Below are 23,426 nucleotides of genomic sequence, written 5' to 3'. Positions count from 1 at the left end.
TACGTGAAAATATTTCAGACATTTGGTAAAACGCTACAAATTGTTTGTACCTGGCTACAGATGAAACAACGACAAGTTACGTTCCTGGGCTAAAGAAACTCAGCGGCTAGTCGCTAGGGAATGGAAGCCGAGCGTTGCTACGTGACGTCATCACTCCGCGCCGTACGCGACGGTTTCCGGATTGGGCTTCAGGCAGTATTCCGCGTGATGGGGGTTTGGCTGCGTTTGCTGGTGTCTGGTGGAGTGTCGCTTCGGGGCTGCGGCGGGGCCTGTGTCCCGCTTGGGGGAAGCCGACTACTGATTTGTCGGCGCCAGGTCCGTGGTGCTGCAGGGCAGGTGCAGGCGGGCGGGTCGGAGATCTGGGGCGCCAGGGCGGCAGGTTCTCTGCAGGTGCAGTTGCCTCTTGCCAAGGACTCACTTCAGCCCCTCTTGGGCCCCCTCCCCGCTCAGTGAGACCCCAGTTGAATGGATGTGCCCACTTTCCAGGCAGGCCCCCAGTAGGACCAGGGCGAGGCATAGAGGGGTGTGAAATAGACGGTTAGAACATGGATGTGTGACTTGCACGTGCTTTCTTAGTGTTAAGTTTATTTAGAAAATAGGTTAAAGAGAAGGAAAACACGTGGGGGATTTAACTCCGTAAAGAGGGAGATTACTTACTTTCCATTTTTAACGCCTGGCAAATAAATTTCAACTTAAACAATGTGTCTCTGCAGTTGTGATCAACAGCTATTTGTAAATAACACTAAAGGCCTAACTAATGGAAATGAGCAGAATTAATAGAAAAGAAAGACCTGTTAATCGCAAATACTCAGTTGTTTAACCGCGTAATAATGGAGATAGCTTATTTTAAAACTGTTTTTTCTTCTTCTCAAGTTCTCTGGCGCTGAGAGTGAGGCCCTAAAACAAAGAAGATCACAAATCATGTCTCGAGGACTTCCAAAGCAGAAACCGATAGAAGGTGTTAAACAAGTTATAGTTGTGGCTTCTGGAAAGGGTGGAGTTGGAAAGTCTACTACAGCAGGTACTATAGGATATTCTCATTTTGAGTAGAATTTTAGACCAACTGGCAAGTGCGCAATATTAAAATTATAGTTTTGTTCTTGAAAAAGTATTTGTGAAGTTTCTAATAGCTGGTTCCTTAGTATGAGGAGCTGGTAGTGATTGAGGGCTTAGATTTTGGAGTTAGGCAGAACTAGGTATGTTGCCAGGTCTTTGACTCCTTAACTGAGGAAAAGGTAGTCAGGTTGCCCATCAGATCTTCAGTTTACTTAACTGTAAAGTGACAGTGATGATAATTTTTTTCATAGAGTGGTCATGCAAATTAAACAAGTTAACCACTTAGCCCCCTGTCTCCTACATAGAAGTACTCAATGTTTGGTTGTTGTTATTATTTTTAAAACATTTAGTAAGCTTAATACTAAATTTATTTTTTTAATACTAAATTTATTTGTTTTATTTGCATTCTTTTCTAGTCTTTTTCAGTGTACATTTAGCTAAGTAGTTGCAATGAGATTGTTTACATTATTGTGACCTGTTTTCATTTAATCATAACAGTTTTTCAGCATTTTTAAGTCAAAATAGATCTAATATTTGAAAATATTTTAATTATTTAAAACATTTAATCTTTAGATCTTTATATTAATACTGGAACAGAGATTTTTTTTTTTGGTGGAGTTTGCAAGTTGATTATAGATTTTATTGTGACTGAAATGCTGCGTTCAGAACCCATAAAAGAAGTCCCGCTAGAAATGTAAGACGTACCATCCAGGACTAATGAACAGGTATTCCCAATTTTTTTCAAAATAAACTTTTTATTTCTAAAAAAAAATTTCAGTATAATAATGTAAAAGGGTAGTTCCCCTTCTTCCAGTTCAACAGAGGCAACTTGTATTATCAATTTGAAGTCATAAATCTCTCAAGTTTTGTTGCATTACTTAAAATTTTCAGTCATTTTAATAGGAATGGCTTAATTCAGATCTTACCCAGTCTATCCTTTTTGCAGTTGATTAAAAAAATAACTATCCTTATTATATTTCATTTTGTTAGTTTTGACATAGTTCCTCACTATTAAGATCTTGTATATATTCATGTATTTATTTTCAGCTTTTAACTCAAATTCCTGCATTTTTTCAAATTGAAGTGTAGCTGATGTACAGTATTATGTAAGTTCCAGGTATATGGCATAGTTCACAATTTTTAAAGATTATATCCCATTTATGGTTATTATAAAATACTGGATCTAATCCTTGTGTTGTATAATATATCCTTGTAGCTTATTTATTTTATAATAGTAGTTTGTACCCCTTAATTCCCTACTCCATCTTGCGTCTCCTCCCTAAGATCTGTAAAGTTTTTTTTTCCCTCAGATATCAATCTAAACTTGGGGCATATATGTACCTTAAAATTACTTAATTCCTTTGAAACTAATGACATTTTGAAATAAAAAGGGTCAGGTACAGAGTTCTGTGACTTTCACTAGCGATCCTGTGTCTTGGCTCAAAGCCATATTTGATAATTCCTGGATATAGCAGTTCTGTAGTTGTATAACCAGCTATAGATCCAACTATATAGTGTTATTAGCTTAGTTCCCCCGCCCTCCCCCCCCCCCCCCATTTTGACCTGAATGTATCGTGGAAGAGTTTTTCAGATATTTTGAAGAAATTAAGATTTAACAAGTATTGTAGTTATGATAGGCTCCCACTATACTGTTTGATAGATACCATATTGTTATTAAAAATGGTTAGTGATTGTTTTTAATGAATTTATGCTGTATCCTACACACTTTTGCTTTCTTTCCTAAGGACGTACAATCTATCTATTTAATATTTTGTTTTTAAAATTTGGAAGCTCTTAGTTTTCAATTCTAGAATCCATCTCTACTTGTGTTTTGAAAATTAAGGTTTCCAAAAAAAATACCTGTTTTCAGTGATGTGAATCCCTTTGCAAGCTCTGTGTTTACTTGGATTGGTTAAAGATGGAAGGTGTTTTCATGGTAATAGCCACAAGTTCTTTGGGTTTTGTGCAATATAATTTGTCAAATCTGTAGGCTAGCACTTGTTTAAAACAAATTTATTTATTGTTTTTGGTTATAAGATCTTCTAATGCCATGGGCTGTGTCAGCATTTAGACAGGAAAGTATATGAGAAAATGTTCAGTGTGTGACATATATGTGCTTTAGTAAGCATCCCTTCCTTGCTTTTCATCTTTGTTAGCACCATACTATCTATCTCAAATAATTGATCTATACTTTTTCATAACTGCTCTCTCTGCTTTAGAAATAGATTATTTCTGCATAACTCTGTCAGCTTATATTTCTTTCCCTTATACATATTTATTCCAATTCCAAACTATCTCAAAATATTTCCCATCTGCTTTGTGTGCTAGAAATATTTTGGATTAGATTGAGGACGTTTGATTGATGCAAACATGCTCTTAGATTCTATTGTGTAAATGGAGAAAGATCCTCACATTGAAATGAATTACTCTGCCTTAGAGTTGGATTATGTTTAACCTACAGCATACCTGAAATTCAGAATTATTTTATAATTTATGATTTAATGATTAAATCAAATATTAAATATTAATAATGATTTAATAATGAATTGTCAAGTGCCATTCCCTAGGCTGAGTACTTTACACTTAGAATTTGATTTGATTCTCACAACAGTTATGAAATAGGACCTCATTTTATTGAGGAGGAAACATACTTGGGGGTAAAAATACTCAAGATTATAAAACACAGAGTGGGGACACTGGGGTTTGAACCAGGTCTGCCTTGAGAGTTTATGCTCTTAAATACTTCAAAAGAAACAGTATCGGCATCATCTAGAACATTGTCTGGTAAGGAATGGTGATCCACAGTATGTGTGTCTGTTTATCAGTTTGGGAATGTATTTCTTTTGGACCTCTTTCTCATCTCAGATGTAGCATATCTCTCTTGCTGGGTTAATGGTGGTTTTGGGGCCTACTGCTTTCCCTGTTTATGTCTGAGATTCACTATTAGTAGGCACTTTTGAGAAAATGTTTCACTGTCTTACCTTTTTACCTTTTTCCCTTCCCTCTCCTCATTGGTCCAAGCTTTCATTTATGTAGGTTTTTGTGAATTAGATTATTTGGAATTCCTGTATTACCAGCATTTATTTTTAAAAAACAACAGGATCAGCTGCATTTTTATTTATTAAAAAATAATTTTTCTGCAAAGTATTTTTTGAAAATAATTGAATTATATATACATTAATATGATTAAAACATTTAATATATTATTTAAACATATGCTAAAGGGATTATTTAAAGTTTTGAGACAGGCATCTATTGCTTATGCTGAAATGTTACTTTCCTTTTTGTCTTTTTTACTTTCTATGGTCTCTCCATGTCCTTGTTTATTTTTTTAATAAAGGATTTATATTAAAATTTTATTTGCTTTGGTTATTACATTGAAAATATTAAAAGGCAAAATGAATTCTGGTAGAAGGAAAGTTACTAAGTTTAATTACTTTTTTGTTTCTTACAGTGAACCTTGCACTTGCTCTAGCAGCGAATGATTCGGTAGGTATTTATTAATAGAACTACTAATTTATTAACATATTTTTAAGTCAGTGATTTAGAGCATACTGATGTTTTCCATTTACTCTATCGGGCTGTATATTGTAGCTCTAGTTATTTGCATGTCTTTAAGGGGCTAAAAAATCTGCCATAAGTACTGGTTACATTTAATAATGGTGATGAAAATGGAGGGGATTGCTGGTCAAGGAATTCAGGTAGCCTCTAGAAGTTAGAAAAGGCAAGAAATGTGTTTTTTTCCTTAGAGCCTCCCAAAGGTATGTCATTGTGTCAGCACCTAAATTCTAGTTCATTGAAACCCATTTGAATTTCTGTGATAATTTTTTACAGTAAAAGTAGTCAACTGATACAGGAAGTCAGTTTTCTTAGTCCTTAAATTTCCAACAGTGTCTTTATTTTACCTTCGTATTTGCTAGTTTGACTAGATGTAGAATTCTAGGTTCACAATAATTTACTCTCTGAACCTTGAAAACAGCGTTCCATTTTCTCCTAGCATGCTAATAAGAGTCTGATGATAGTCTCATTCATACTGCTTTGTAATAACCTGTGTTTTTCCCCGTAAGGCTTTTATGAGTTTCCTTTATGTCTTTTAAGTTTAGAAATGTCACAGATATGTGTCTGGTTGTTGGCATTACTTTTTTTTTTTTTTTACCTGTTTGGAAATTGGGCAAGCAGTACAAGGCTTGAGTATTTTTCAGCTTAGGGAAGATTTCCTCATTGATCATTTTTTGTGATGTGCTTGTTCTCTCTCCAGAAATCTATTAGGTAGAAATTGACTGTTTATGCTTGTTAATTTTTCTCTCATATTTTCCATCTCTTTGTCTTTTGCTCTGTGTTTTGAAAGATGTCTTAAGCTATTTTCCACACTGCTATATTAGGTTGTGGTTGTTATTTAGCCCTTTTTATTTTATTTTTAATTTGGAAATTATATTTTTTCTAGTTTTTCAGAACTGTTTCCCTATTTTGCAGTTGCTTTTCCTGATCACTTAAAAAAATGGTTGTACCATTAGTTTGAGTCTCTCTGAAGATGCTAATTAGAATTAATAAAAAAGGTTCCATTTAATGATCTCTATTTACTTAGCGTGGTGATTCTTATAATGTGGTCATCTGACCAGCAGAATGAGCATCACCTGGGAAATTGTTAAACACACAAAATCTTGAGCCCCAGACCTACTAAATCAGAAACCTTGATTTAGGTGGAGTCCTACAGTTTGTGTTTTAACCAGTCCTCTAGATGATTTTGATGCATGCTCAAGTTTGAGAACCATACATCTAGAATTTTTTAGAACTCTAAATTGCTAATGCACCCTTTTTGTTTTCTTGTGTGATTGTTTTTAATTTAGTTTTAAACTTTTTTGTTTGTTTGTTTCAATGCGAATTTGGAATAGAAGAGAGATACTCTGTATGGTTAGGCAACTTTATTGAAATAAAAGCCAGTACTACTTTTTAAAGAATACTTTTTATTAAAGCACTTAATTACCTTGAAGAAAGGACCCCATCTCTCTTAAATTAGGGAGGGCTGGTTATACCCTGATTCATTCCCATGGAGTCTTAATTCCATGGAGCTTGTGTTGTAAGAGGTGTCTCTGACCTGCTTACCCTTTAAGCCAACTTTGCCCAAGACCTTGCTAACTGTTTTCTCCTTTCTTCCTTGGGTTGTCCTTTTCCAGCATCGTAGTGGGAAGATCTAATAAGACTTGTTTGTTGGCCTGGAGGAAACAGATCCAGGAATATTCATTTTACTTACAATGGTGGTCTTAATAATCTCTATAAACAGGGTTATATAAACCCCAGGGGATATGTAAGATAGTCATTGGGATGTGGAATTTTTCTTTATTTGTATGAATTTTTATCTTTTAAAATTTAATTTTTTTGTATACACTTTATAATTTATAGTAAATTAGTATAGTGTCTCTAATAAAGTCAACAGATACATTAACATGTATTGAGGTTGTATACTTGAACATTTTTCACCAGGTGGGAAACATGGTCAAGACAGTTTGGTTGTCACTGCCCAAGGCAAAAGAAAATTTCTGAGCTGGATCATTTGCCAGTTCAAAAGAAGACTACTTTATAGAGGGAAATAAAAGCCTTATAGGAGTAGGATGTGAATTTTCCCTGCCTTTTCTTTGCCTTTTGTACTTTCCTTTGGGGATGCAGAAGGTAGTGTTACAGGGCGGAATTTGGGATCCTGTCATGTGCACTGTGCATTTTAAATATCCAATCCTGTGGTATATTGGAGCTGGCTCATGCTAGTTGTGAGAACTGATTGTTAAATTTGCAAGAATTTTGCAGTTGATACCCTGTTGTTAGCTCAAAATAGGCCACGGTGGGAGTATTTAATGAAAATTGACAAATACTGAACATTAGGCTTCCCACCTCACCCTGGGCCACTGTTAAACATTTTCTGGCACAACAGTGATTTTACATATTACCAATCATATATTTCAGTCTTTCTTGTTTCTATCTTCTTAACCACTTTTATTGTGGATCTCATTCTTCTACAGTATAAATTTAGTGAACAGAGAAACACTGAAACTGAAGAGGGGAAGGTAAAGGTCACCAGAAACCAGTGATGAGCTCTGTGATGTTCCTAAACCAGTTTATTTCAGTTCATTTTAGTTCAACAGACATTTAATGAGCACCTCTAACACTCACTGTCAGACACAATGAGTATGGGTATATAAAGAAAAGTAAACATGCCTACGAAGACTGCATTAACAAAACTGTTTTGTGTGTGTATACATAATTACATAAGTGTATATATGTCTTTTTGTGTATGTGTGTGTCTATTTTGGTGATGGTAATCGTTTCAGTTCAGTAATCATTTCTTCTGTGAGTGAGAAAGTGTGCTTAAAGCAACACTTAATAAGGTTTTATCGTAATTTGTTTCAGAGTAGGCACACTGTGCACTCTTAAAGGTTTTATAATCTACTGAAGACAAGAGGAAGATAAATGTCTTAAAATGATGAACTGTGTCCAAGGTCAAATATAGTAGTGTTTCTGTCCAAGACAACTAGTTTTATTTCTTTTTTTTTTTTAATTTTTTTTAGCTTTTATTTCCAAGAGAAGCCGTCTTTTTTTCATAGACCATTTTTGTTAACATAATGATATTTGCCTTTCACAGAAACCTATAATGCAGTACACTTAGTATTTATCAGTTTTACAGTCTTTATTGATTCTGCCCTATCCTTGTCACATTTCATCAGCCAGCAAATGTCCTTTTTTGTCTCTGCAATATTTTTCCAGTATGTATCTTTCTGTTTTCACTGTTCCCACTCTAATTAAGCCTCATATTACTTCTTTTTGGCTCATTCATTCATGTCTACCTCAAACAGTTACACAGTGCCTACCCTTCCTCAAGAACTTTGCTACTTTGAAGAATATAGAAATGCATGAAATACAGCCCCTGCCTTTAAGGGCCTCCCAGACTAGGAGACTGCTGCAAGCACCTCTTACCTGCACAAGCACAAATCCATTCAGTACATAATGCCAGATTATTCTTACTTGAGCACCATTGGAACCCCATTTAACCCTGCTCAGAGTCACTCCTGAATGCCTTTGGTGAGCTTCAAGATCTTCTATAATCTGGCTCCCATCCACCTTTCTGGGTTTATCTTCAGCTCTTCTAAATGGTCCCGGTGCTCTGGCAAGTCTGGGTTGCTTGCTGTTGCCAGTTTGGGCTTGACTATGTTGATATTATGTTCTTAATAGCTTACAGTGTTTCTTCTGGAGTGTTCTCTACTTTTTCATCAGCTTTATAGGTCCTCTCCTCCAGGCTGCGATGCACGGCTTGTGCTGGTTATATCCTGCCCCTAGAGTACTTCTCAAGGGAATTGAGTTATGACAGACATCCAGGGTATCCTCTTCTTCATGTGTACCCACAGACTGCATTCTGATTCACACCGAGGCACTGTATGAGCCAGCCTGCCCTGAGAGGTACTTAGTGACATGCTCCCTGAATTCACTCCCAGTGAGTGTCTTTCTTCCATTTTGTGAAATCCAATAGCACTATTTACTGTTACTATTATATACCCATGTAACCATTCTGGTAATTTTATATAGCAAATAATAAAAATAACATTTATCGAACATTTGTTATATGTCAAGCACTGTTCCTCATGATATGTTTCTTAATTCATTTATTCTTCATAGCAACCATATGGGAATAGATACTGTTATGGTCCCTGTTGTACATAAGAAGCAGAAGCAGCTGGAGGCTAAGTATTTTGCACAAGCTCACCCAGGAAGTAAATGGCAGAGCCAGTTTTGAATGCCAGCCTAGATCCTGTGCCCTTAGCCTATTTATTATACTACTCCTATGATATCTAGATTCTTATGATTCAGAACTGTGTTGTCTTCATTCTTGGCTATTGACTTAGGAAATAGACAACAAATGTTTGCTACATGGATGAATCGAGTGTATAGATGGGTTTCATAGTATATAAGTGCAAAGTTTTGTTTTGCGTTGTTTTTTGAGGAATGGTGTGGGATGGGAGGGCTTGTTGTGGCTTAGTGGCCTGCACACTATTCTTTTCCTGATTCTTAAATGATAGGGTGCTCCATCATTCTACTTCTCATTTTATACTGTCCAGTAATCTCATCTTTTCCCACTACCCCAGTGACTACCCATGTGCCCTGGATTCTAAATACATCAGCAACCTAGATATCTCTCCTGGGTGCCAGACCTGGCTGCCTCACCTACTGTAGATGCCCACTTGAGTGCTTTCAGTGTTGAGACATTCAGGCTCAACATGTATAAAACCAAACTTTTCTTTCTTGTAATTGTCTTTGTCCTGTGACAGTCATGTGATTCCCTCCCACCTCCAAATCAGATACCTGTTCCTGCTGCTTCTACCACTCAAAGCTTTCTGGAGTATGTCTTCTCATTTCATTCCTTAATGCCATATCTTTTTCAGACCTTTATTTCATGAGGTGATTCCAGCTGTTTATTTTCTCTGCTATGATGCTTTGAGGACAGGACTAGTACTTCTCATATTATTTTAGGGATCTGTTTCCTTGTTTAACTTCTATGCTAGTTTAGGAACCTTTTTGGGCCAAGGATCTTGGCCTTATTCCCTTTTTTAAAATTCTCAGTCTCTAGTCCAGTGATGGTATATAGTAGGCTCTGGTAAATGTTGGTAATGACAGTGGAACACGTTAAGTGAAGAGTGGTTGTGAATATATATACTAATATATTTCACATATGTAGATTCTAAGTGTTGAATAAGCTATCTATCGTTTGTTTAATGCTAAATTATGCCCTTTTCCCCCCTGAGCAAATGAAATTGAAATCTAAATGGGATAATGTGAAATGCTTAGCACAATGGCTGATACATAGTAAGCTTTAAATTACTTCTTAGTATTGTAACTAAATAAAATTTTTTTGCAAGTAATGTCTCAAAATAAAAATTGATATGCATTTTACTTACTTGACTATTTTAACAAAAACTTATTTTAAGTTTTTACTTATTTTCCATTGCTACAATGAATCATTAAGTAGAATTTTAATTGGACTGAAAGATGGAACAGAAAGCAGTATAATCTTCAAAGAGTTTGTGTTTCTTTGGTTATTTTTTTTCCATTGATTTTTATCTCAAAATATTTATTTTTTTCCCATGATTACATAATATCTTCACACTTATTCTTTTGCAGATGTACTGCTCCATTTCACAAAATTATGATGAGAGGCTCTTAAACATAATTAAGATTGTTTTAAGTCTTTGAAGTTATGTGATTATGTTGGGAAAAGCTGGGAAATTTTAGTTCAAGATTTGAAAAGTTCATTGATCTTGGAAACAGAACATGATATGTAGTGCCACTTAAAACACTATGATTTTCTTCATTAATAGTTATGTATATAGCAGTTAACAGTCCAGCTTTTTGGTGGCAAATAGACCTGGACTTGATTCTGGCTCTGCTTCTTGCAACCTGTATAACTTTTGCATGTACCTACCTCTTAAAGCTGTGGGTATTAGAGAAGATAATACATATACAGCACTTAGCACAGTGTCTGGCACATTGTTGGTGCCATTGAGTCGCCTCTGACTCTTTGCAACCCCATGGTCTGGCATATAGTAAATGCCAATAAGAGCATTAGTTGTTCTAGTATTCTAAATGCCAACCTGGCACATTAACTATAATATTAGTTATAATGTGAATTTGGATTAAATATGAATGAAACTTTTTCACAATTCATAGGAAATCCTGATGTATACTACTTAGGTAGTATTGGGGATTATCTTCTCTTTAATGCCAGTGTTGTAAAGAGATTACAGTATATTAAAGCAACCTGTTCTTAATTTTTTTAAATCATTGCTTGGTAGTATATACAACATGCACATTTCTCATAAAAATATTTTGTTTTGTTAATGGTTAGCCATTTTGGAGGAAGGGTGCACTGTTAGTGTTCAAAGTATAGATATTTTAAAGCTGGAGAGGAAACTTGGACAAGAGATCCAGAAAGAGCAATTGCAAAATCATTTTTCCTCCTTTTTGTTCTTCAATTCAAAAGTAATTCTTGGCAAGAAGAGTGTTTTTTAAGTGAATTTGAACTCACACATTTTGACGATAACTGAGGAGAGACTCAGAAGATATATTTGTAACTAGAGCAAAAATCTTAATTAAAACTAAAAATTTGTTTTAGGATAAGAAATATATTTATTTTAGTAGTTATAAATAAATTTATAATGACTTTCTTACAAATATTTGATAATTGTTATCGCTACACATATCCATACATATTACATTCATAGGAGATTATCAGTTTATAATCAATGAAAAGAATGAATAGATTTCCAGTGAAGCACTTTTGTCTTCCCTGGTAGCTCAGCTGGTAAAGAATCCGCCTGCAGTGCGGGAGACCTGTTCAATCCCTCAGTTGGGAAGATCCCCTGGAGGAGGGCATGGCAACCCACTCCAGTATTCTTGCCTGAAGAATCCCCATGGACAGAGGAGCCTGGCGGGCTGCACTGCTTGGGGTTGCAAAGAGTCGGACACGAGTGAGTGACTAACCTTAGCAGAGTACTTTTGTCTTATTCCTTCATGTATATGTTTGTTCATTCATTCTTTTATAAAAACTTGTGTTGAGGGCCTGTCATCTCCTAGGTTCTGTGCTTGACATGGGAATTCAGAGCTAAAAAAGCCCTACCGCTGTCCTCATCTTAGTTAATTTACAGCCTGAGTGCCTGTTTGAGAGATTGTTATTTCAGTTGGAGCCAGGATCACTGTGTGACTAGATGATTTTTGACTTGTCTCTGGTCTAATTCTCTTCTCATTTGCCACAGATGCTCTTCCAAATCTTTCCCATTTTCAATCTCTGTCACATTCCATATTTCTTCCCCCCTAGCATGCGATCTTGCCTCCTATTCAACTTGAAAACTGGACTTTTCCTTGGTAACTTGTTTGCCTCTCCCTCTATCATCTGTATCTTTCTGTGATCATCATGACTACCTTCCTCTCCTTCCTCAGGGAAAGAGATTTCAGACCCAATACCTCTACCTGGACTCTTGATCCTTCATTTCCTGCCTTTTCTAGGATTTGACTCATACATTCCTTTTGGTTATCTTCAGTTTATCTTTACTCATTCCTTCCCTTTGGTCTAGAGAGCTCCTCATCTCACTCACACACATTGAAAAGTATAACTGTGTATTTGTTGGATGAGTGAATGAATCAGCAGGTCTTCTTTAGCCCCTGGGTCCCCTCAAGCTCTGCCCCCTCTGACTTTCCAGTTATAGCCATACTTGAGAGAGTTGTCTGCACCTGCTGTGTTGGTTTACCCAATTCTCATTTATTTCTCAACTTCTGGAATTTGACTTATTACTATGCTGTTGAATTTCCTCTTGTAGTTATCAGCTCTCCGCCAAATATATATTCTCTGTCCAAATTGCTTGATTCTACTTGCTACCCTGCCTCATTTGATACTGCTGACCACAGTGGCTCACGTGTTAGAGAATCTTTATTTGACTTTTTTTTATCATTCTATCTTGATTCTTCTTTCTCCAACCCTTTCTGTTTTCTCTATAACTTTTCATATTGCTCCATTCCTGTATTTTAACATTTTTCTCCCTTATACTTACATGCCTTCCCTCTGTCTTTATATGCTGCTGCTTTGTCATCTGTCTCTTTTTAAAAATCCAGACCTTTATTTTCAGTAGTTTGTTCAACATCTCCATTTGGTGTTCTACAGATCTCTGTCAGATTTAAATCATTGAAATGGAACTACCATAATATTCTTCCTCTCCTAAACCTCCTGTTCCTGTATTCTTTGATAATTCACTCATATGCTACCATTACTCATGTCAGTTTTCTATTGATGTGTAACAAACCACCCTAAACTTAGTTATATAAAGCAATGACTATTTTATTTTGCTCATGGTTTCTATGGGACAGGACTTTCCTGGTGGCTCAGATAGTAAAGCGTCTGCCTACAATGCAGGAGACATGGGTTCAGTCCCCGGGTTGGGAAGATATTCTGGAGAAGGAAATGGCAACTCACTCCAGTACTCTTGCCTGGAAAAAAATCCCATGGACAGAGGAGCCTGGTAGTCTACAGTCCGTGGGGTTGCAAAGATTTGGACACGACTGAGCAACTTCACTTTACTTTTTCTATGGGACAAAAATCTGGCTAAAGTGTAGGTGGGATGGCTTGTCCTGTTCTACAACATTTGGGGCTTCACCAGGGAAGATTCAAATGACTGTGGACTGAAATTACCTGGGACTCTTCATTCATATGCTTGGTCCTTGGACCAGGATGATCTGAAGGCTGAGCTTAGCTGGGATTGTTGATTGGAGTACCTTTACCTGGCCTTTCTGTTACACAAGGGCTTCATCGCAGTGCGGCAGCCTCAGTGCAGTTGGACTTCTTATATAATGGCTCAGAGCTTTGAGAGTTAATGCCCCAGTGAATGAGGAGGAAGGTGTATGGCCTTTTGTGACCTAGTCTTGGTCGTCAGGCTGGGTTCTGGACTGAAGTACTCATGTGCTTCCCGGATTCAAAGGGGAGGAGGCATAGACCTCACTTCATAATGGGTGGGGTACTAGTAAATATGTGGCCATGTTTTAAAAATATCACAGCACATCTATTGGTGTCCTGTGTAGAAACCTTGATATTATCCTGTCTTTCATTTTTCCAATCCCACTCCACTTTTATATATCTGTTCCTAAGTGTTGGCCTTTTTAAATTTGGAAGTATCTCCTTTTCTCCATTATCATGAACATAAGTAAGACTTTTATTACCTTTCACTTAGGAGTTTTCATAACCTCTTAATTAGTCTTTATTATCTCTCCCACCTTGAATTAAATAGTGATTCCTTACATTGACTGTAGGATAGTTCTTACTGCATACAGGTCTATGTCCAAGTTGCTTAATTTCCTCTTAAAGTTTGTTGGTGGTGGTTTAGTCACTAAGTCATGTCTGACTCTTGTGATCCCATGGACTGTAGCCCGCCAGGCTCTCAGTCCATGGGATTTCCCAGGCAAGAATACAGGAGTGGTTTGCCATTTCCCTCTCCAGAGGATCTTTCTGACCCAGGGATCGAACCCAGGTCTCTTGGCACTGCAGGCAGTTTCTTAAAGGTTATGTCTACCTAAATTTCCACTGTGTGGTTGACTGCTTCAGCTGCTCCTTTGCATTACCTGTTTTCTTTGCCCAGTTCCTTTCATTCTTCAGGTCTCATGTTGGCAGTTTTCTTCCTCTTCTAATCCTCCTTCCTCTCTGAAGCCTTTTTAGTGGCTTCACATAATGTCAATGTCACTTCTTCCTCATTGGTTCATACAGTTATCTCCTGCCATTAGAATGACCATAACTTTCACAAGGTCAGGGACTATGTCTTAAATTATCTGCTACTATTGCCTGTCCTATTATATACTCAGTAAATGCTTGCTAGGTAACTGAAAACAAATTTCACTTTAGTCAAATTCTCTAAAGATTTGAATGAGTTACTGGACTTTCTAAAATGTCTGTGAAATTACCAAGGAGTCATTTTTGTCTTGGGAGAGTTATGCTTAGAGAAGCTTTGAAGTTTGGGAGTTTACATTCTGTGTGTCAACATTTTATTTCAGTTAAATCATATACAACAAAACCAAAAACCTTATACTTGAAATATTATCATTGTGTGCCAGAATTTAGGAAAGTGAGCAAGGATTATATTTAAAAGAAGCTTTGATAAGATTAAAGCCTGTGAGAATAAAGTTGAAACCAGAATAGTATTGTTTTCGTTTGTAGCATTTTAAAGTTTCAGTTTTGGCCTTGAAATAGTTCACGTTACAGATTTTGTTCCAGCCTGTTTCTTTTTGGTCAGGAACTTGTGATAGTTCACTTTTGGCAGCTGCAGTGTGTGAAAGGGCTGGGGTCAGCACTGCTGTGCAGAAATGGGTCAATGGGCGTTCAGATGAAAGTGAAAAAAACTTTTAAAGAGGCTTTATTTATTGTTGGTGTAATAAGACAAAATAATTATAAGCTTGAACCTCTTACTGTGTCCTTACTTCCTCCTTCATCTCTCAAATGCCTTGCCAAATTAACCACATCAACAAATTTTACAGAAAATGGATTGCTGTTTTAAATAGTTCTTTAGCTATTATTCTTAAGAAGCTTCTTCAGAAAGTCTTTCTCTGTTGTCCTCCAAAAGGACATAAGTCTCCTTTGTATGTCTATAATAAAAAGTCTGAAATAGCCATTTATGAGAGCAGGCAGCATGTTCTGCTTGAGTGAGTGATAAAGTACAGTAACCACCTATTTTTCAGCTGAGCTGGAAGGAAGAACTCTATCCTACTGTTTCTTTAAAAGATGATTTTATCACCGTCAGGACAGATAACAAGCTAGGATTTTGTAAGAGCAATAAATGACAAGTTGGTTTATTACTTGTGGCTTTTAAACAATGTAACATTCTTAAATTAAAGAGAGAAAGTACTCAGGTAATCTTGGAAAGCAGTTTCCATGCCCTGCATGGAGATACGGTTGCTCTATGTTTAGATTTTTCCTGAGTAAGATAAGACACACATGGTTTCTCCAAACCCTGGAACAGCATTGCTCTCAAATTTGTGCTGGAATGTTATCTGGAATGTGACGGGGCTCTTTGTCAGTCACCATGGAAACTGACCAAAGCTCTATCTAGTCCTATCCTTTGGGCTATTTGGGGGTGACTTAAATAAAAGATGACCAGCAAATGTAATCCTATTCCCCACATATGTATTTTCTTTAAAAATTATTAAAAAAGTACAGCTTACTAAGAGAGAAAAGGATATCTATATCCTATTTTTATTAGGCTATTTAAAACATTCTGTGCAGCTGAAGACTATTCTGGCCAAGAAACGTTAATGAAAATTCTCATTTTGGATGGGCATAATTCCATTGGTTTGTGATTTTGTCTTTTGGCCTCTGTGCTTATATATGCGATAGAATAACAAATGCTGAATTTCCATTTACTGCTTAGTGATGGAGAGGGACTTGACATAGATTTTAAGTCATGTGTATTATACCGTTGCCAAGTGAAATGTGGTTTATGTTGTACAGAGATGGACGAGTTAAAGGCATCTGTGAGCAATTAAGATAATTAAGTATTCAGGTATTATAGACATCTAATAGTACATCTTCTGAAATGACCAGTTTGTAGCTAAAGTTAGGGAGGACTTTATATTTATGGTAATCCTTAGAAGTCTGAGCTTTGACAGGCTCTTCTGTTTCCTCAGTGGGAAACTGGTGAACAGAGAAGGATGATCTGAGCAGAGACTATGGGGATTTGCCTGATGCTGATAGAAGAGCCTTCTAAAATTTTTACTTATTTTTTAAATTAATTTTTATTGGCTGTAGTTGCTTTGCACCTTTGTGTTCAAAGTCTTTTTTAAATAGTTAATTTTAGAAATTGAGGTGAAATTTACACTAATAGAGTTTTGTGTTGTGAGCCACACTGCCTGCATTATTCCATATTCAAAGGTTTATTCTGTTTTCAAGGTCAGACTCTGGAAAGGTAAAAATGGAAACTGGGATTGTTGAGGCTCCTCTTGGTTGTTTCAAATAACATGATTTCCTTTAATGTTCAGTAAAGTCTATCTGTAAGAAATGAAAATACTCAATGCTTCTACAGATAGAGATACTTTGATTCATTCATTCAAGTACTTATGTACTGAGTACTTTTCTGGGTCCTGGAGATAACAATGATAAAAAAGTTCACATTCCTGTTATAAAGGAGTTTACGGTCTGGTGGAAGAGATACAATAAATAAATAGGTACTTTTAGGTAGTAGCAAGAGTTATGAAAGCTAATAAAGCAGTGCAAGGAAACAGAAAGTGATGGGAGGTGCTGTTTTAGATTGGGTGTCAGGAAGGGACTGTTGAAAGATGTCAGAGCAGAGACCTGAGTAATTTGAAAAACTGGGCCTGGGGAAGAACAGAAGCCCTGACGTAGACTCCACTCGGATTGTTTAAAGAATACCAGGAAGGCCAGTGTGACTAGAGTGGACCAGGGGAGAGGTTGGCAGGGCCAATCATGCAGCCTTATAACTGTGGTGGAACTCGGAACTTTTTCTCTGAGTACGATGTGAATTTTTAAACCAGGGCAGTGACATGATCTTATTTACTTTTTAGAAGGATGCAGCTGCATTGTAGAGCATAGACTGTAGGGGAGTAAGAATGAAAGCAGAGAGACTTGCTAGTAGCAGTTGCAGGAGTTTAGGCTAAAGATGATAGCTTGCACTGTCATCTGCCTTGGTGGTGGCTATATGCTGTGCTTAGTCACTCAGTGGTGTCTGACTCTTTGCGACCTCACAGACTGCAGCCCGCCAGGCTCCTCTGTCCATGGGGATTCTCCAAGCAAGAATGCTGGAGTGGTTTGCTATGCCCTCCTCCAGGGGATCTTCCCAACCCAGGGACTGAACCCAGATCTCCCTCATTGTAGGCTGATTCTTTACCATCTGAGCTACCAGGGTAGCCCCAAAATATTGAAGTGGGCAGCCTATCCCTTTTCTAAGGGATCTTCCCAACCCAGGGATTGAACCAGGGTCTCCTGAACTGCATGTGAATTCTTTACCAGCTGAGCTACCAGGTAAGCCTTTGGTGGTAGAGGTAGTGTTAATTAAGTACTTAGGTCCCAAACCCATCACTCGAACTATTTCATCATCCCAAACGGAAACTCGGGGTTTGGGAAAATGGTCTTATATCAAGTAGTACATTTTTAAGGTTGTGATAATGGAATGCATGTATTTTAAGACTTGTCCAAGTTGCTAAACCCGTAGAGAGGTAAAAAAAAGACGTTGGTTTTAAATGTTCTAATTGGTATAGCACATTGGTTTGAAGCAATTGTCTACTTGTTACTTTATTAGCCAATTCCCCATACTTTCTTTGGCTTAAAATAGTGGAAAGCTTCGTTCTTTTAGAAGTTCTCTAAGGAATTTAAAAAAGAAAAAATCATGTCAGGATGAATTGGGTACTGACTAGAATGGTTAATTTCCAAAAGCTACATAGCATAGAAATTCTATCATGGCAGGGACAATTTGAAAATTAATAGATGCCAGTGATAATAGGATAGAGAGGGCTTGTTTATGAACAGAGTATTTTAGTGAGCAAGCACCAGCTGTGTGTGACTAAGGGTGGCATTCATCCAGGCAAAGGATGTTTTGGGGGAAATTTGTGTACTTTTTTTTTTTTTTTAACAGCAGAGAGACTGTTTTTTAGTTAGACCACTGGTCTCTTTTCTTTTACAGAGGATTAAGTTTCAAAGGAAGGATCAGACCACTCTGGTGGGATGAGATGGTGGTGGAGGACATATGTGGAATAAGAGAGATGTTTGCAACAATACTGGGCTGGAATTCCCCTAAACACTATGGTTCATAGCCATTTGACCAAATACTCAAGGGCCAAATCTTCATATTACTTGTTTTCCTCCATTTAATGAGAATGATTGAGCTTAATTAGCTCCCAATTTTGTATTTGTAGTGGTCACACCACAGAGCTTGTGAATACTTAAAAAAAATTTTTTTTCCCACATTATAGTAATAAATAATACCTGTTTTGAGCATCAGATCTTTGCAAAAGTAGTTTGGTAGTAGAAATTGTTTTCGTAATGGAGAAAAAAGGACTAAAGACTGTTATAAGTACTCAAAAGAAAAAGAGAAATTTAAGAGTCTGCCCCATCACAAGCAAGGAAATTGAAACTGTAATCAGAAATCTTCCAGCAAACAAAAGCCCAGGACCAGATGGCTTCACAGCTGAATTCTACCAAAAATTTAGAGAAGAGCTAACACCTGTCTTACTCAAACTCTTCCAGAAAATTGCAGAAGAAGGTAAACTTCCAAACTCATTCTATGAGGCCACCATCACCCTAATTCCAAAACCAGACAAAGATGCCACAAAAAAAGAAAACTACAGGCCAATATCACTGATGAACATAGATGCAAAACTCCTTAACAAAATTCTAGCAAACAGAATCCAACAACATATTAAAAAAAATCATACATCATGACCAAGTGGGCTTTATCCCAGGAATGCAAGGATTCTTTAATATCCGCAAATCAATCAGTGTAATACACCACATTAACAAATTGAAAGATAAAAACCGTATGATTATCTCAATAGATGCAGAAAAAGCCTTTGACAAAATTCAACATCCATTTATGATTAAAACTCTCCAGAAAGCAGGAATAGAAGGGACATACCTCAACATAATAAAAGCTATATATGACAAACCCACAGCAAGCATTACCCTCAATGGTAAAAAATTGAAAGCATTTCCCCTAAAATCAGGAACAAGACAAGGGTGTCCACTCTCACCACTACTATTCAACATAGTTTTGGAAGTGTTGGCCACAGCAATCAGGGCAGAAAAAGAAGTAAAAGGAATCCAGATAGGAAAAGAAGAAGTGAAACTCTTGCTGTTTGCAGATGACATGATCCTCTACATAGAAAACCCTAAAGACTACCAGAAAATTACTAGAGCTAATCAACAAATGTAGTAAAGTTGCAGGATATAAAATTAACACACAGAAATCCCTTGCATTCCTATACATTAACAATGAGAAAATGGAAAGAGAAATTAAGGAAACAGTACCATTCACCATTGGCAACAAAAAGAATAAAATACTTAGGAATATATCTACTTAAAGAAACAAAAGACCTATACATAGAAAACTATAAAACACTGATGAAAGAAATCGAAGAGGACACAAACAGATGGAGAAATATACCATGTTCATGGATTGGAAGAATCAATATTGTCAAAATGGCTATTCTACCCAAAGCAATCTATAGATTCAGTGCAGTCCCTATCAAGCTACCAACGGTATTTTTCACAGAACTAGAACAAGTAATTTCACAATTTGTATGGAAATACAAAAAACCTCGAATAGCCAAAGTAATCTTGAGAAAGAAGAATGGAACTGGAGGAATCAACCTGCCTGACTTCAGACTATACTACAAAGCCACAGTCATCAAGACAGTATGGTACTGGCACAAAGACAGAAATATAGGTCAATGGAACAGAATAGAAAGCGCAGAGATAAATCCAGGAACCTATGGACACCTTATCTTTGACAAAGGAGGCAAGGATATACAATGGAAAAAAGACAACCTCTTTAACAAGGGGTGCTGGGAAAACTGGTCAATCACCTGTAAAAAAGTGAAACTAGAACACTTTCTAACACCATACACAAAAATAAACTCAAAATGGATTAAAGATCTAAATGTAAGACCAGAAACTATAAAACTCCTAGAGGAGAACATAGGCAAAACACTCTCCGACATAAATCACAGCAGGATCCTCTATGACCCACCTCCCAGAATATTGGAAATAAAAGCACAAATAAACAAATGGGACCTGATGAAGCTTAAAAGCTTTTGCACAACAAAGGAAACTATAAGCAAGGTGAAAAGATAGCCCTCAGATTGGGAGAAAATAATAGCAAATGAAGCAACAGACAAAGGATTAATCTCAAAAATATATAAGCAACTCCTCCAGCTCAACTCCAGAAAAATAAATGACCCAATCAAAAAATGGGCCAAAGAACTCAACAGACATTTCTCCAAAGAAGACATACAGATGGCTAACAAACACATGAAAAGATGCTCAACATCACTCATTATCAGAGAAATGCAAATCAAAACCACAATGAGGTACCATTATACGCCAGTCAGGATGGCTGCTATCCAAAAGTCTACAAGCAATAAATGCTGGAGAGGGTGTGGAGAAAAGGGAACCCTCTTACACTGTTGGTGGGAATGCAAACTAGTATAGCCACTATGGAAAACTGTGGAGATTCCTTAAAAAACTGGAAATAGAAGTGCCATATGACCCAGCAATCCCACTTCTGGGCATACACACAGAGGAAACCAGATCTGAAAGAGACACATGCACCCCAGTGTTCATCACAGCACTGTTTATAATAGCCAGGACATGGAAGCAACCTAGATGCCCATCAGCAGACGAATGGATGAGGAAGCTGTTGTACATATACACCATGGAATATTACTCAGCCATTAAAAAGAATTCATTTGAATCAGTTCTAATGAGATGGATGAAACTGGAGCCCATTATACAGTGTGAAGTAAGCCAGAAAGATAAAGATCATTACAGTATACTAACACATATATATGGACTTTAGAAAGATGGTAATGATAACCCTATATGCAAAACAGAAAAAGAGACACAGATGTACAGAACAGACTTTTGGACTCTGTGGGAGAAGGCGAGGGTGGGATGTTTCAAGAGAACAGCATCAAAACATGTATATTATCTAGGGTGAAACAGATCACCAGCCCAGGTTGGATGCATGAGACAAGTGCACGGGGCTGGTGCACTGGGAAGACCCAGAGGGATCGGATGGAGAGGGAGGTGGGAGGGGGGATCGGGATGGGGAATACATGTAAATCCATGGCTGGTTCATGTCAATGTATGACAAAAACCACTACAATATTGTAAAGTAATTAGCCTCCAACTAATAAAAATAAATGAAAAAAAAATGCTAATTGGCACAGAAAAAAAAAATGAGTCTGCGATATGTCTTTTTAAAACTTTTTTGACTGTGCCACCCAGGATCTTGTTAATAGTTCCCTGACCAGGGATTGAACCCATGCTTCTTGCAGTGGAAGTGCAGTCTTAACCACTGGACCACCAGGGGAGTCCCTGAAATGTCATTTCTTTTACAGAAAGTATTTATTTATTTTTTGGCCACTCCATGCAGCTTGTGGAATTTTAGTTCCCTGACTAGCAATCAAACCTGTGCCCTGTGCAGTGGAAGCTCGGAGTCCTAACCCTGGACCTCCAGGGAATGCCCCTGAAATGTCATTTTTAAAGGAGGAAATTGAATTCAGGAAAGAAGAGACCTGCCTGGAAACAAGTCCTATAATTGGAACTTGAGTAACATCCGCCTTTGACAGAATTCCCTGCAAAGCTGGTACTTATACTTGGGGTCCTTGAATTAGGGCTCTGACATTTTCATATTTGCCATGGAAATGATTGTGATAATATAAATGATGCTTTATTTTTATACTTGATTATATAGAGAAGATGGAAGCCAGATGTTGTTTAAGTGTGTATCTTCTGAGACTGCAGGGACTGTAACATAGGCAATAGTAAACTGAAGGCAGCAGAGGGGGTGTTGCTGAAGCTTGTAGGGCAGGGGTGGGACAGATAACCTCTGGTTTTTCTTGGTAGCTCTTGGTTTTGGTTCTGGCATAGTTGGCTAGGTTAACTGATTGCATCACATGGTCTATGGTTTTATGATTCATGTTGTGAAACTGGAGAACCCAAGGCATTCCTTTAAAGTGTGTTTAACTGCCTGCTTTATGTCAGACCCTATGGTAGGTATTTTGAATAGAGTGGTGAATAAGACAGTTCAAGTTGTTTATTTCCGTCTGTGCTGAGTACTGCAAAGGAGAAATCCTGTTGTCAGGAAAGCATGTAACAGGATGCTGATCTAATGTGAGGGCTCAGGGAAGACTTCCCTGAGGGAGTAACAGCAGTTGCATCTTCTTTCCAACGACCACCATTGCTCTCTTTCCCAGCACTCTGTTCTTTTTTTTTCTCCCAGTCTAATAACTGTTATTGCCCCAAATTCTTAACTTTTCTTCTTCCTTCGTGTCTCCTTCTCCAACTCCCCTACCCCGTCACCCCCATTAGAATGAAAACTCCTGGAGAGCAAGGACCTTTGTGCCAGAAAACCCTAAATTGAAAGGAACACGGAGAGGTGGACGAATGTAAAAAAGGCCAGTGAGGTGGCAGTCAGTATGAGAGGGAGAATAGCAGCCTTGGAGACCATGTCAAGGATTTTAGAAGTTTAGAATTTATCCTAAGGGCAGTGGGAAGCACTTATAAGCAGGGGATAGAAATGTTCAGATTTGCTTAAACATTATTTCACTGTTGCATGAAGAATGGTAGAGATGTTAGAATGGACCCAAGAGACCAATTTAGGCTATCATAGTAACCTAAGTAGCAGAACATGGGTGATGTCTTAGAATCAGATTTTAGCAGTGGAAATGGAGAAGAAAGTAAAATTGGTAGGTCTTGATGATGGATTGGATACAAGAGAGGAGATGAAGAAGTCAGGGGTGCCCTCCATCCCAGACTTCTTTATTGTACAACTGAGTTGGTGTCAGATACATTTTCCTGATGCCTTTGAAAAATAACGTGCAGTTGTCAAGTTTTATATATAGTAGAATTGTTCCTGATTGTGAAATATCAGCAAATGTATCCAAAATATCCAGTCAACTTTTGGTCAAGACAGAAGTGCACCTTTTACTCTATACTGTTTTACCTACTAATAAGTAATCTATATCTTTGCTTAAGGCTTGTTAATTGTTAGAACTGACTGGGGTCTGAACATTTCTTTTTTTAATGGTTTTGAGATATGATTCACATACAGTTACATACAGTTAGATTC

At 37.3% G+C, this 23,426-nt stretch overlaps 1 protein-coding gene across 2 annotated transcripts in view; it reads left to right on the top strand.

Annotated features, from left to right (window-relative positions):
- The first annotated feature begins 172 nt into the window (after positions 1-172).
- The window catches only part of NUBPL (NUBP iron-sulfur cluster assembly factor, mitochondrial), a 238,166-nt gene continuing 214,912 nt past the window's right edge, over positions 173-23,426 (top strand). For both annotated transcript variants that reach the window (XR_011491825.1, XM_020870428.2), the window contains exons 1-3: positions 173-315; positions 874-1,021; positions 4,511-4,545. Coding sequence is in view for 1 of the 2 variants with exons in the window: in XM_020870428.2 (XP_020726087.2) it covers positions 208-315; positions 874-1,021; positions 4,511-4,545 (291 nt within the window). In the remaining variant the exon portion in view is untranslated. The remainder of the gene's footprint in view (positions 316-873; positions 1,022-4,510; positions 4,546-23,426) is intronic.

This window comes from Odocoileus virginianus, chromosome 16 (assembly GCF_023699985.2).
Source record: "Odocoileus virginianus isolate 20LAN1187 ecotype Illinois chromosome 16, Ovbor_1.2, whole genome shotgun sequence".
Lineage (NCBI taxonomy): Eukaryota > Metazoa > Chordata > Mammalia > Artiodactyla > Cervidae > Odocoileus > Odocoileus virginianus.
This window is presented reverse-complemented; position numbering and strand designations above follow the sequence as displayed.